Source organism: Triticum urartu, chromosome 3A, assembly GCF_056163025.1.
Source record: "Triticum urartu cultivar PI428250 chromosome 3A, HENAU_Tu73, whole genome shotgun sequence".
NCBI classification, from domain to species: domain Eukaryota; kingdom Viridiplantae; phylum Streptophyta; class Magnoliopsida; order Poales; family Poaceae; genus Triticum; species Triticum urartu.
Window position 1 is genome coordinate 349,182,323 of NC_141875.1, and position 15,475 is coordinate 349,197,797.

General features: G+C 46.9%; 1 protein-coding gene across 1 annotated transcript; it reads right to left on the bottom strand.

Moving 5' to 3' along the window:
• Nucleotides 1-4,095: 4,095 nt before the first annotated feature.
• LOC147979672 (uncharacterized) lies at nucleotides 4,096-6,797 on the bottom strand. Its single transcript, XM_087515304.1, has 3 exons — nucleotides 6,550-6,797; nucleotides 5,998-6,471; nucleotides 4,096-4,106 (listed from the first exon to the last, which is right to left on the bottom strand). Exons 1-3 carry the CDS (start codon nucleotides 6,713-6,715, stop codon nucleotides 4,096-4,098), a joined length of 651 nt encoding a protein of 216 aa, XP_087371430.1. The 5' UTR covers nucleotides 6,716-6,797.
• Nucleotides 6,798-15,475: the final 8,678 nt, after the last annotated feature.

The following is a 15,475-nucleotide window of genomic DNA, read 5'->3' on the forward strand; positions in this document are numbered from 1 at the left end:
ACCGGCCATATCAAGTAGTGCACGTCACCATAACTCGCCGCGAGGACACAACCCGACAGGTGGTGGCGCTAATGCGCAGGATGTGGTGGATCATGGTCGAGCACGTCGAGAAGCCGAGTTGATAGCCCTGCACGCTGCTCGTCAACCTACTCCGGTTCGCCCTACCACCTCAGTGGAGCCTGGCGTGGTCTCCAGTTCTTTAGGGGTGCCGTGTCTTACCCCCGCTTTGTTAAATCTGGAGCGCATGTTAAATCAGCCTCGTCCAAAGCATAGATCAAAGGAAAGGTCAGCTTCACATCTTTGGAAGGATTGTTTCATTATGCGGGAGTTTAAGAATTCCAATATGTTTCAATATGACAATCAAATCGGATTCCAAGGCAATCAAATCGGACATGGCCATCAAGGGAACCAGGGCAATCAAGGAGGTTATAACCATCAGGGGAATCAGCGGCAGCAGCAGTCGGGTTATCAGAGCAATCCGAAGCAGTTGAATAGTGGGCAGTATCATGTCTTTACCACTAGCTTGTGTAAACACGATCAGAAGCTTCACAAGAGGGCAGTAAACTCTGTTGAACCGGCGGTGCCTCTGTATCTGCGCTGGTCTGAGCAGCCCATTTTATGGAGTAGAGAGGATCACCCACCCCGGGTTGATAATCCGGGTCATCTGGCCTTAGTGGTGGCACCTCAGGTTGGGGTTATAAGTTCACCAAGGTGATTATGGATGGGGGAAGCAGTATCAATATTCTTTACTATGATACCTTCCGCCGTATGGGGAGATAAGAATCTTAAACCGTCGAACACCGTTTTCCATGGTGTGGTGCCAGGTAAGTCTGTGTATCCAGTGGGCAAGATAGCCCTAGAGGTGGCCTTTGGAGATGATCATGATTCAAGGTTAGAAACATTGACTTTTGAGGTGGTGAAAATCAAGAGTCAGTATCACGCCCTGTTTGGGCGACCAGCTTATGCCAAGTTCATGGCGAGGCCGTGTTATGTTTATCTGCAGCTTAAGATGCCAGTTCATAAGGGGACCATCATAGTACATGGGAGCAGGAAGATTGCTTTGGAATGTGAGGAAGGTGATGCGGCTTACGCTTAGTTGGTTTGTGCCACAAAAGAGCTGAAGTTTTATAAAGACAAGGTTGATCTGGCAGACATGACTTCTTTGAAAAAGCCAACTACGGAGCACGATCCGGTGTTGAAGTTTAAATCGGCCACATACACTAAGATGGTTGATTTTTTTCCTGGTGATTCATCCAAGCAGTTCAGCATCAGTGCTAATCTGGATCCCAAATAGGGAAGCGCGCTCATCGAGTTCATCCGTGAGAACTGGGACATCTTTGCATGGAAGCCCTATGACATGCCAGGTGTACCGAGGGAACTCGCTGAGCACACACTTAATATAGATCCTAAGTTTAAACCGGTCAGGCAGTTTCTCCGCCACTTCAACGAACAAAGGCGTAAGGCTATTGGTGAGGAGGTAGCTCGACTATTGGCTACAGGGTTTATCATGGATGTTTTTCACCCAGAATGGTTAGCTAATCTGGTGCTTGTTCTTAAGAAAAACGTCACTTGGCGTATGTGTGTGGACTACATAGATTTGAACAAAGCTTGTCCAGCACATCCCTTTGCCCTCCCTCGCATTGATCAGATTGTTGATGCTACAGCGGGTTGTGACTGTTTGTGTTTTCTGGATGCTTACTCTAGTTATCATCAGATCAAAATGGCAATTAAGGACCAGGAGAAGACAGCTTTTATAACTCCATGCCCTTTGGGCTCAAGAGTGCCCAGGAGACTTATCAGCGTTATGTTCAGAATTGTCTTCATAAATAGATTGGGCGCAATGTTCATGGATATGTGGATGATATTGTGGTGAAGTCCAGTAAGGAGGAAACATTGATAGTTGACTTGAGGGAGACTTTTGACAACCTCCGGGTTTATAAGATGATGCTTAATCCGGACAAATGTGTCTTTGGTGTTCCAGCAGGCAAGCTCCTGGGTTTTCTGTTGTCAAACAGGGGCATTGAGGCTAATCCAGAAAAAAAAATTCAGCAATCATGTCCCTGGCTAAACCGGCGTGTATGAATGACGTTCAACGTTTAGCCGGCCGGATTGCGGCTTTGAGCCGGTTTATCAGTCATCTCGAGGAGAAAGCTATCCCTTTATATCAGATGCTAAAGAAAACGTATGACTTTGTCTGGAGTGATGCGGCTGATAAATCATTTGAGGATTTGAAGAGGCAGTTAGCTGAACCGCCTGTCCTTGCGGCTCCGTTCGATAAAGAGCCTTTACTGCTATATGTGGCAGCTAATGCCCGGGCTGTTAGTGTGGCTATTGTTGTGGAGCGCAAGGAGGCTGGAAAGGAGTATCCGGTTCAACGGCCGGTTTATTATATCAGTGAGGTGCTTATCGAATCAAAGCAGAGGTATCCGCATTGGCAGAAGCTGGTGTATGGGGTGTTTATGGCAAGACGGAAGCTCAAGCATTATTTTCAGGGTCATCCCCTCTAGGAGATATCATTCAAAACAGAGAAGCAACTGGCCGGATTACCAAGTGGGCTATTGAGCTTGAACCTCACGGGCTCAAGTATAGACCTCGCACAGCGATCAAATCTCAATCACTCGTGGACTTCATCAATGATTGGACAGAGTTGCAGGCACCAGAGGAAAAGCCAGATAACACTTATTGTACTATTCACTTTGATGGGTCCAGGCAATTGGAGGGCTCGGGGGTTGGAGTCATATTAACTTCCCCACGAGGTGACAAGTTTTGTTATGTTCTTCGCTTAATGTTCCCTTGTACTAACAATGTAGCTAAGTACGAGGCCTTACTCCACGGTCTTTGGATGGCTAAGGAGATGAACTTAAGCCGGGTTAAGTGCTTCGGTGACTCGGACATAGTGGCTCAACAGGTATCTGGCACTTGGGACTCTAAGGACCCACTCATGGCTGCATATCGACATGAGGTGGACATAGTGGCTGGTCATTTCAAAGGTTATCAAGTTGACCATATAGACCGGCGAAAGAATGAAGCGGCGGACGCTTTAAGTCGCCTAGGCTCTCAGCGTAAACCGGTTCCACCTAATGTCTTCCTCGACGTAGTGTATAATCCATCGGTCAAGATACCCACAGAGGAGGAGTTGGCTATTCCTGACCCGGAGGCCCAATTGGTGGCAGCTTTGCATGTTATACCGGATTGGACAGTCCCGTACTTGGCTTACATGAACCGGGGCGAGTTACCGGAGGATGAAACCTTGGCCCGGTAGATAATCAGGCGATCCAAGTCAATGACCATTATCAATGGGGAGTTACATCATTACAGCGTTACAGGAGCAATTCAGCGTTGTGTGTCTCCTCAAGAGGGTTGTGAGATTTTGCGAGAAATCCAGGAAGGAGATTGTGGTCATCACGCCGGTTCAAAATCCTTTGTGGCTAAGGCTTTTCGTCACGGCTTCTATTGGTTGACAGCTCATGCTGATGCTGAGGATTTAGTCAAACGGTGTGACGGTTGTCAAAAATTTGCACGCTGCGCTCATGTTCCGGCTCAGGAGTTGAGAATGATTCCAATCACTTGGCCGTTTGCAACTTGGGGACTCGATATGGTTGGACCCTTTAAGAGATCCAAGGACAAAAAGACCCACCTGTTGGTGGCGGTTGACAAGTTTACCAAGTGGGTAGAGGCAGAGCCAGTCAGTAAGTGTGATGCAGCCACGACGGTTCAATTCATCAAGAAGGTGATCTTCCGGTTTGGCTTTCCACAGAGCATTATCACGGATAATGGTACTAATCTGTCTAAGGGTGAGATGGAGGAATTTTGTCAATGTGAGCATATTCGGCTTGATATAGCGTCAGTGGCTCACCCCTAGTCTAATGGTCAAGCTGAGAGGGCAAATCAAGAAATTTTGAGAGGTATCAAACCCCGGCTTATGGTTCCTTTAAAGCAGACACCGGGTTGTTGGGTGGAGGAGTCACCTTCTGTGTTATGGAGTATCAACACCACACCAAACAGATCGACAGGTTATACACCTTTCTTCATGGTTTATGGAGTAGAGGCGGTTCTTCCTTGTGACATCCGTCATGACTCACCACGTGTGGCGGCTTACTTTGAAGCTGACAATGAGAAGGCACACCAGGACTCACTAGACCTATTAGATGAGGAGTGTGATCTCGCAGCGGCACATTCGGCGATTTATCAACAAGATCTCCGGCGTTATCACAGCCGCTGGGTTAAAACCAGAACTTTTCGAGAGGGTGATCTGGTGCTCCGGCTCATCCAAGATCAAGCTGATATGCACAAGTTATCCCCACCTTGGGAAGGACCTTTTGTGGTCAGCAAAAACCTACACAACAGGTCATACTACCTTATCGATGTTCGAGAGCACAAAGGCTCAAGCAAATCAGAGGAGGAGACCAAGCGGCCGTGGAATGTAGCCCTTCTTCTGCCTTACTATACTTGAGCCACAGGCTCTTCTTATGTATATACTTGTGACAATGTATATATTATATAATAAACTGGAGCCTCAGCTAAAGCGGGGTCTCTGTTCTTTTTTACATCATGTGTGGTTCCACAGGGGCTTCTACTGACAAAGCGGAGTTTTATTAACCCGGCCCATAAGGCCACACAGATATAAAGGAAGTCACTAGGGGGCTTGGTTGTCTTCACACCATAGCTACACCTCTTGATTGGTCTAAAACCAAAAAAGGGATATCACTAGGGGGCTTGGTTTTTTTCACACCATAGCTACACCTCTTGATAGGCTTAAAGCCAAAAGGAAATGATGTGGAACCAATGAGAGTCTGTTGCATCAAGCACAACTCAAACATAGGTAACCACTCAGCACAACTCAAATATTACCTGGGGGCTCCTTGCTTCTCAAAGAACAACGAGCTTGCACCCTTGTAATAGGCTATCAAGCTAGGCTTGGAAGCTAGGTGTATTCACCTAAAACCCTGGGTTATCCTGCCTCTTTAAGTAAGCCACTCCGTCCAGGTAAACCTGGTATGACCAATCGAACGTTTGACAAGTCAATCTCATAAACCCTGAACTTGTCAAAGTTAAAATGGTGATTGGTTAAAGATTGAGGTCCATCTTAAAAGGCTTTGCTAAATGGTATAACTCAGCGGCCTGGCAGCCCATGAAAAGCCTCGATTTAGGGCCTGGCAGCCCATGAAATGCCTTGCATATTTCTTTTATCTTTGCTATTTTTATAATATTTTAATAAGGGATTTATGAATATTTTCTGATAAACCGGTGTTTAGTACAACCCGGCGTGACTTTCAATGCTTAGTTGTCAGTACATGATCAGTTTTAAACCGGTAGTACATTGCTCCGGTCTGGTTTTGACTAGATGTCACCAGCATTATACGAACAAATCAGCGGCTATTATAGCCCGGCTTGGTTTTTATATGAACCGGCAAGAGGGCAAGGAGTCACCAACACTCCGGATTGGTGTTTTTCACCCTTATTATACAAATAGTTGGTTAGCCAACGAGGTATGTGACAGGTATCATCTATTTTTACAAATCTTGGTTGTCCATCCAAGTTATGTATATATTTTTTGGGCATCATGACCCATCCAGTGGTAAACCACTAGGACACTTTCAAGTTCTTATATGCAGGAACACAACTCATAATGTACTATGCATAAATAGATCCCAAAGGCAGAACACATTTTCAGGTATCAAGCAAAACAAACATGCTCGATGGCATGGCAGATAAAGGTGTTCATGCTATCCTATTACAAGGCGCTTTAAACAGCCCAAAGTGAATAATTGTTTTCAAAGAGTGGAAGACTGCAACTGGTAAAACGGCCACTGATTTAGGATTCCTCATCGGGACAGCTTGACGATTGAGGGTCATCTTGCATGGTCACATTCTCTTCATCCCTCCCCAGACGCTGGAAATCAACTGTTGACCAATCGATTCCGGTTAAGGCTTGAAAAACAGCCTCTTCATGGATAAGATTGGAGGGGTCAATGTCAGGAGCGTAAGTATGCTTACGGATTGGTGGCACAAGATCTTCAACATTATGGATCAACGCGGGCTGTCTTTTTCCCTCAGCATCATAAACCGGTTGAAAATGAGATAGATCGGTATCCTCCGCCAGTTTGCTTGCTATCGGCCACATCTCCTTTGTTAGCCTTCGGAGATCGTTGTTATTGAAGTCTGAGCCGTCTTCTTTCACACCAGGATAGCCTTTGATGATATCTGCTGGTTCAAGATCCGGAATCCATGCCTTGGCCCGGATTAGCGCGGTCAGTGCTCCTGATCTTGCGGCTGCTCTCTTCAGTTCGTTGATCCGGGCAGGTAGCATGGCCAGCTTTTCAATAGTTTCATTTATCAGCGATGGCGGAGGCTTGTTATAAGCTGTAGTGCAAATGGCTCGCTGGGATCCAGAGAACAGCTGTTCTATCAACTTGTAGGCCGCTTTAAGCTTCATCCGCATGTCAGAGCCCAGATGAGCAATGCTGGTCCCTTTCATGGTTAAGCATTAGTAAACCGGTCATTAATAAGATCTTATGAATTAGACAAACTGCACGAGAGGGTACTTACCAAACACAAGGGAAGTCATGGCGTTAATCTGCCGCTTTAAGCCGGTCAGTTCTTCAACCATCGGCTTCAGGGCTGCCTCTGCATCCTCGGCCTTTTTTGTTAAACTGGCCTTTTCCGTCTCCCAGTCTGCACGCTCTTTGTTAAAGGATTCTTTCAGCTTCTCCATACCTGCTAAGGCATTGGTCAGCTCTTCTTTGGCTTTGGAAGCCTCTGCTTGCTGAGATTTACATTCTCTTGAAGATCCACGGTTTGAGCATCCTTTTTACTCAGCTCAGCCTACAAAGGTGCGATATATCATCAAAACAGGTTATGAAGTACCAAGCGTATAACAAGTTATGCACTTTGTACTTGGGGGCTAATGCCTATTTGCTCTATCATCAACATAGTTTTCACAAGTCTCAAGTACAATGCAAGCATTATCCTTAGCACTTGGGGGCTAATGTACATCTGTTCAAAGTTGACGCATTGATTCAAGACCTGGTTTACTTTGGAAAGATAAACCGTCCCTTGGGGGCTACCCCGATGAAAACTACAGGAATACAATGTTAACGTACCGATTTGTTTCCAAAGATCATTTGACATATGAAGGATCAGCATGCAAGGGTTGAGATATTACAAAGTCCCGATTTATGATTGTTATCATAAACCGGCCCTTGGGGGCTACTTGAGTTGATATTGACAAAATTGGATTTACGAAAAAGGGAAGTGATGAAAATACCTCATAGCGCTCCTTCATCAGGTTCAATAAACTGACTTCATAATCACGTTTTGAGTGCAGACGGTTTAGGAAACCAGAGTGGAGCTCTTGAGCACTAAGATGGGCATAGCTGGATAAATCAGTGCTCCATTTGCCTTTCTCCATAGCAGCACGCTCTTCCTCGGCACTATGTTTTGCCAAAATTACAGGATGGCCAGGAGAAGTGTGACCAATACCAGTAATGATAACCTCGCCTTCTTTGTCTCCAGCAGCCTTTTCTGGAGTTGATGGAGTGTCAGTGGTTCTCATCGGACTAGAAGGTCTGTCATCAGTCCGGATTGGATTGGGCGGTTCATCATCTGGCACAGCAATATCAACTTCTGCTTGTTCATCAATATTGTGATCTTGAGGGGGTGGTTCATCAAAGGTGGCTTTAGCACTTGGACCCTCCGGTTCAGCAGTCTGCTTCGGTTCAATAACCACCTGCTCTTCGGGCGGATTAGTCACCTGAGCCTTTTTACTGGGTCTAGCTTTGGCTCTAAAAAGAAAAAGATGCAACGGTTAGCATAGCGGGTAAAGTATGAAACATCAAAGGAAGGGGTGAAATACTTACCGAGCTACGGTCTTGAGAGGAGGGAGTTGGGTCGCTGTTGACCCGCCACAGGATGAAGGAGGTGTCACCTGATAATTCAAATCGGACAGATTAAGAGGATGTCGGAAATAGCCTGCCTTGGGATAAGAAGTTTCAGAAGCAGGTGAGACCTCAGATCGGCGTTTCTGAACCGGGGTGTTCGGCAAACCGGTCGAAGTAACCTTTTGGCCGCTGTGCCGGGTTATGCGGCAAGCCTCATGCTGCTGCTTCTTCAAAATAAATGTTGGATCCAAGTGATCAAGAGGATGTGAAAAGCTTACTTTCTGGATCGCTTGACGGATTTTTTGTGTTGGCAGAGAGTCTGAACCGGAGGAAAGGATAATTACCTCTACATCATCAGCTTGGCTGCCCTCCATGTCCTCCTAATAAGTATCACTGTTAATGAGATGCATGAAAAGGGAACCAAGTGAATCAAGTTCTACCTCAACTTCCGGTTCATCCAGGTCGTCATCCAGTTCCATGCTGATGCGTTCAGCTGCCTTCCGCTTGGAGGTTTTCTTGACGGCTTTTGTTTTAGGACGGGAAGGCTTTGCCGCTTTTTCTTGAGGTTTCTTCTTCCAGAACGGATCATCACCCTATTTATAAACAATCAGAAGGGTACTCACAGGTTGCACAGTCTAAAAGATATCAAGTGTAAAGTGGAAGGACAATACTTACAGCAGGCGGTTCGTTTTTGTGTAAAAGGGGTCTAAGCCGGTTTGGCGGCAGACAGCTTCCGATTCGTTCAATATCTTCTTGACAGCCTCAGTGACTTCTTCATCGGTTAGCTGAATGTTGATGTGACGTTGGGAGTCTTCTACTTCACCAGTATACTCGCACATTAAGCCCAAGCGGCGACTTAATGGCAAGATGCTCCACGATATCCAACAACAGACAAAGTCTACACCTGTTAAACCGTTGGCCAAGAAGGCTTTCAGCTTGGCAAGTTGAGGTGCATACGGGGCCCGTTCCTAGGCACTTAGGCATGGTGGAAGCGGATGAGTATTGGCAAGCCGATGGGCACGGTAACCCAGCAGAGGATTCTCGTCTTCAGGGGAGGTGTCTTTACAGTAGAACCAAGTTTGATTCCACTCTTTGGGGTGACTGTGCAGCTTGGCATGAGGAAATTCGACCTCTTTTTTGAATGGAGACGCCACCGAGTTTAGTATTGGGTCCGTCTACAAATTCAATGCGCCGGTTCAGATGAAAGAAATCCCGGAACAGCTCCACAGTTGGCTCTTCTTGTAGGTACACTTCACAGAACACTTGAAAGTTGCATATATTGGATACCGAGTTGGGTCCAATATCTTGAGGATGGAGTTGAAAGCTGGCAAGCACATCCCGGAAAAACATTGACCTGGGCAGTTTGAAGCCACGGCCTATGTGATCAACAAACACCACTACTTCCCCTTGCTTAGGGGTGGGAGGATTTTCCGGCCCAGGAACTCGCCAACGGATCTCGTTCTTCTTTGGTAAGGTGCCGATTTTAACCATACCATTCAGTTGCTCCTCGGTAACCTGAGAGGAAGCCCAGTTGCAGGAATAAAACTGCTTGGCCATTGCAAGTGAAAAGCTGAAAAGAAATACTAGTTTACAATTCATTCATGGTAGTGTATAAGGTGCAACGGGATAAAGAAATCCAAGTATGTAAATTTCATAAACCGGAGGATGATACAATGATGAATGCCAAAGTGATAAACGGAACAAAGATATACACATACTGCTAAACCAGAGTATGGTAACGTGATAAAGGGATTGCCGGTTTACAAGGGGACTAATGGTATGTGATAGATTTTTTTCTACAAAGGTAAACCGCCTATGTAATGAAGAGGATACAGATCTAAGGTAGGAACGACTAAGTAAGGTAAAATAGGTTTCACAAGATTCCATAGAAATTTTGGATCTACTGTAAGACAAGCAAATCAAAAAGATTTAGACCTAAAAAGGTTGATCTCGAGGCAGTTCACAAAGGTCTAGATCAGTTTTTATGCACATAAGGGTTTGTTGTGATAGCAAAGGATAAGGAATACATCAAGCTTGAGAGTTTTTCCATGGACTATGGAGGAACAGGGAAGAGCAGTGCCGGAGCTTCGATGAACTCCGATGAACAATCAAACCCTAGATAGATCTATAGAGGGGAAAAGGGAAAGACTTACAGCGGCTGCGGCAGCAGCGGAGGTACGCCGCGGCTCTCTGGTGCAACCAGGTCGATGCAGCGGCCAATGGAGAGGCGGAAGCGAAGCTCGGCGATAGCGGCGGCGCTCGGGTGCGGAGGCGTCGCGAGGAGGAAGAAGAAGCGAAGAGACAGAGGGGGAAAAAGGAAATGACCCGTGGCCCTATTTATGGTAAAGGGGGGAGGTAACAGGCACGAGAGTCAAGGGGTCGGAATGTTGGATACCTAACAGGAGCGGTCACCTTGATTGTCAGAGGCTCATTAACTGAGGGTGAGATGTACCATTTTTTAATGATAAGATGACATCATGGCGATTTAACATGATCCGGGAGTATGACGTCACGGCGGTTTACAAGACCAAGGTGAAGGTGCAAGAGAAGAATTTTTCTAAGTGTTGAAGATTGACATGAACAAGTTCAAATCAATCTGGGGCCTAATGTTGGGGATATTACTACTGGACATAAACCGGCCAGGAGTATTCGGATTAACTCCAAGAAGATCAGAAGCCCATGAAGAGGTAAGGATGGTGGCGCATTACGAAGGCCCGAGGCCAAAAGGTGAATTAAGGCCCGTAGATGTAAACCAACTTTCTCATGTAACTTGCATTATAAGATAGGAAGGATAGAGACCGAGCCGGACATGTTTACGGTCCGGCCTCGGGACTCTATAAACCGGCGGGCGTCAACCTATGTATATAGAGGGACAACCCGACAGCGGTTCAGGAACAACAGACAACAACTCGAGAACCAGGCAAAGCGGATTCGCTCCCTGGTCATCGAAACCCTAGCAATACCAACACAACTAGACGTAGGCTTTTACCTTCATCGAAGGGGCCGAACTAGTATAAAAATCCTCGTGTCCCTTGTCCGGTTTAACCCCTTTAAGCTAACCCGTAGTCATGGCTCCACGACTAAGTCCTTTCACGAGGACATCTGCCGTGACAAACCCACGACAAGAATGGTGTGTAGTAATCTGTAAACCTCGAATACTTCTGTAACTCTAAAAATTCTGAAAACTTAGGAAAATAGAGGCAATTTGCATACAGATCTTGTGAGAAAGAATCAATATTTTATCACGCTTCTATGAAAAATGAAACTTATTTTACTCGGTCCAAAAGTTTCTATTTTTCAGTAACATCAAATCAACTATGATCGTACGCCATCCCAAAGGTCTTACTTGGCCCAAACTCTAATTAAAACACCAAAACACATCTAACCAAAGGCAAGAATATGTATTCTCATAAGAACAAAAAACAAAAATATTGGGTTGTCTCGCAACAAGCGCTTTTCTTTAAAGCATTTTAGCTAGGCATTGATAATTTTAATGATGCTCACATGACACATAACAATTGAAACACGAAGAGAGCATCATGTAGCATGTGAGAAAATTTTTTAAGTCTAACATACTTCCTATGCATAGGCATTTGTGGGCAAACAAATTATCAAGATAAGAATAACCTAGCATATGCAAGGAAGGAAAAAGAAACACTAGCAATGTCAACATGAAGAGAGCTAATTTAGTAACATGAAGATTTCTACAACCATACAATAGAATAAAAGACACATCCGTAACATTTTGGGCCGAACGATTTTTTTTGTCATACTTATGACACTTCTATGATGGTAATTCTGACAAAACCCGGTATCATCATAGATGTGGTGGGGTCCTACTTCTATGACAAAAAATCTTAACAAAAAATGGGCTTTTTGTCCTGGGCGGGCCGGAGATGCAGCTGCATGACATTCTTTGGCCGTCCATGACGGAAAAAAACCGTGGTAGAAGCGAGGACAAGGAAAATATCGGGAAGTTCCCGGTTACGGTGGGTGGTCGGGGGCCGAGCGATGCGCATTTCTCTCGTACATACGCGTGTGTGCGTGCGAGGCGTTGGGCTCTAACTGAACCCGAGCAATTGCACTGCAGGCTACGCGTTACTGAACCCGAGCGATCGATCGATCCCTTGCTGTTAACTGAACTCGAGTGATTCCTTCGCTACTGCTACCAACTAAAGCCGATCGAACACTGCTGCCTCCTCCCCTTGATGAAAAGTGAGTGTTGTTGAGGGGGTTTGGATGAGCAGTTCCCGGTGGGGGGTTGGATGAACAGGACCATGCGGTAGTAGAGGTCATTTGCCGCTGGATGAACAGTACCCCAATCGATCGAGCCGGTGGATGAACAGGACCCCGTGGAGGGCTGGATGAACAAGACCCCATAGAGGGCTGGATGAACAATAGCTGGTGGAGGGCTGGATGAACAGTAGCCCATGGAGGGGTGGTTGAATAGGACCCCGTGGAGTGGGCTGGTTGAACAGAGTCCGGTGGAGGAGCACGCGGTGGAGGCTGGATGAACAGGAGCCCGTGGATGAACAGTCGCAGGTGGAAGCTGGAGGAGCTCGACGGTGGATGAACAGGAGCTCGTGGAGGCAGTCGACAGTGGATGAATAGTAGCCCATGGAGGCAGTTGACGGTAGAGATGAACAGTATCCCGTGGAGTCCCGTTTTGTGGTACGCCACACCCCTACCGATGAACAGGACCCCCGTTTCGACCATAGCGCTCCAACACAAGTCCGTTTCCTCCGTTTTGCGGTATGCCACCCTCCTCCCGATCAACAGGACCCCATTTCGACCATATGAAGTTCGTTTCCTCCATTTTGCGGTATGCCAGACCCCTCCGGATGAATAGGATCCCGTTTCAACCGTGGTCAGTCGAACACAAGGCCGTTTCCTCTGTTCTACGGTACGCCAGGCCTCGTTTCCATCGCCTGTTCCATCCAAGCCGGTTGGCTCCCGATGAACACGATGTATTCCGACCCATTTGGTTGCCTCCCGATGAACAGGACGTTGTTTCTCCGTTTCGACCCAGCCGGTTCGCTGCCCGATGAATAGGACGCCGTTGTTGCCGTCCATTGCCTCTCCATGTACACAAGCCCTGGTCGTCTGTATATATATGCGCAAGTAGGTGTTCGAGACCCCTCCCATATGTACGTACATGGTCGTATTTACTTTCTTGCAACCTGGACGCTGTACGTATGTGTACATGCTACGTGCACGCCTCCACAACGACACATGCGCGACTCTACTATGACACGTGCCATTCCTTACACGGCCACGGTTCATCGCTGCAGCCTGCAGACAGATCGATCGTATGTACGTACACGTTCGCAACCAGAATGACAACGCTACGTACACTTCGACCAGGTGGGTCCCGACTGTCAGGCACTTCCTTGCGTGCGAAGACGTAGCTGGTGGGTCCCAGTAGTCAAGGGGGCGAATCATTTTTTTGCCCGTAATATGGTCACACTTCCTTGTGTGCGAAGATGTACCGGGTGGGTCCCAGCAGTTAGGGGGAGAAAACATTATTTTTAGGGTAAAAAGGATGTAGTTGCATGCATGCGTCCATGGGCATGGTGCGTCCCCACTGTCAGCCTCTCATGTACAGTCATCTTCCGATGACTCTCGGTTGTTGACCACGTTGACCGCATCGTGCCAAGCGCACCAAGGCCGGTGGACGACGTCGAGGCCCCAGACTGGAATGACCCGGATATGGGGAACATGCGGCAGTGGAGTCGCAGATGGAGAGGAGTGGGAAACTAGACTGGTTCGGGTGCGCAGCAGCACTGCCACCCACGGGAGACAGGAGCAAGAACAGAGGTTGAAGAAGGACCACGGCTATTGGATTAACATCCAATGGTCCATCTGCTATAATCATTTGTTGATTAAGTTGACAAAGCCATGCGTACACGACTGATTAGTAGGCCCACAAGTCCGCCACCAAATCTGTCGAGTCCCAGCTGTCATCGGGAGGAGTGATTTTTCTTCGCATAACAAGGAGGCACTTCCTTCCATGCAAAGATACAGCCGGTGGGTCCCAGCTGTCAGGGGGAGGAAACATCTTAATAAGGAGGAACTTCCTTGCGTGCGACCATGGACCTCGTGGGTCCCAGCCGTTAGGCTCTCCAAGTACAGTCCTCTTCAGATGACTCTCGTTTGTTGACCACGCCACGCTGAGCGCACCGAGGCGGTCGATGACGGCGAGGCCCTAGACTGGAACGACCCAGAGATGGGGAAGATGTGGCAGTGGAGTCACAGACAGAGAGGAGTGGGAAACTTGACTGGTTCGGGTGCGTGGTGGGCCTACACTCGACAGATAATAACAGGAGGTGCGGAGTGGAGGGATGTCCTGGCCGTCGGTGGGGTAGCATTTTGCTGAGGCGCGCGAAACAACACCGCTGGACGCCGGAGGCTGGAGCAGGCGGTCGCGGCAACGTTGGGGGAAGAAGACGAGAGATTGAAGAAGAATGTCGGCTGTTGGATGTAAATACAACGCCTTGTTAGGCTTCGACCTAGTGGCCCACATGTCAGCCAGTCCATTTGTTTTTCAGTCCATTTGGTGGGCTGGGTGAAACAATGATGTAGCATCTATGCAGCCCGTTTATATATGGTATAATTTAAAGCCCATTTGCATTTTTCTCAAAATCCGCGAACTTGCTGGGCTGGGTGAAAATATCATGTTGGGCTCGACGGAGAAATGTTATAAAAACATAAACACATGATTGCACGTCTATTAGTGCATTGGTTAGTAAAATCTTTGCAAGCTTATGTATGCAATCACTAGGAGTTAACTTGCCAAGTTGTATATAAATAATTTTATTATTATTTTGTAAGAACTTTCAACTTACGAAATAAAATATCATTTTAATTTGATGAGTTAATAGGACGTGGGGTATTATTATTTTTAGGCTAGACGTGGGACAGTTGAATTGGTTCTAGGGAAAAGTATTGGGAGAAAACTTAGTTTACATCGAAAAAGAAAGTGGGAGAAAATTCAGATATAGGTTTAATGAAAACGAAATATAAAGAAAGTGGGAAGGTCTATAAAATGGTTGGACGTATGACAGGTTTAACGGCACCTTATGTTGTTTCTATTATATATATGTAATAAAATAAGATATAAATATAGGTTCAGTTTTGCATTCTTATAGAAAAATAGAACTGAGTTGTGCGTCGTCTTGAAAAAACAAACATAACTTGGGCTGCTGATGTTATAGACAAGCTAGGTTGGGAGGCCCAAAGGCCGCTTTATACCTGTTGGATCCAAAAAATGTTGAAAAATGTCGTGGGCGGCCCATGTTAAACAACAAAACCGAGGCCATGGACCTGGCGGGCCCGGGACTGTCAGCCTCTCAACGAATGGTTGTCTCCCAATTCCTCTTGTTTTTCTAACCATGTTGGGAACGAGAGACGGCGGCGCCGCGGAAAGAGCACCAAGGCGAAGGACGATTTCGAGTCCTCGGACCGAACGAGCCGGAGCAAGGGAAGACGCAGGCGGAGGGGAGTACGAGGGTTGACTTGTTCGGGTGTAGGGTGGGCCGGTGGAGCTGCCGCCCCCGGACAATGTGTGGGAGTAGAGGGATGGCCTGGCCAACGCC

Excerpts from the sequence above, each read along its gene's own strand:
- LOC147979672 (XM_087515304.1), bottom strand. The coding sequence starts at position 6,715 with ATGGAGAAGCTGAAAGAATCCTTTAACAAAGAGCGTGCAGACTGGGAG. Across the intron at positions 6,472-6,549 it reads CATGACTTCCCTTGTGTTTG|GGACCAGCATTGCTCATCTG; the intron begins GTAAGTACCCTC and ends TAACCATGAAAG.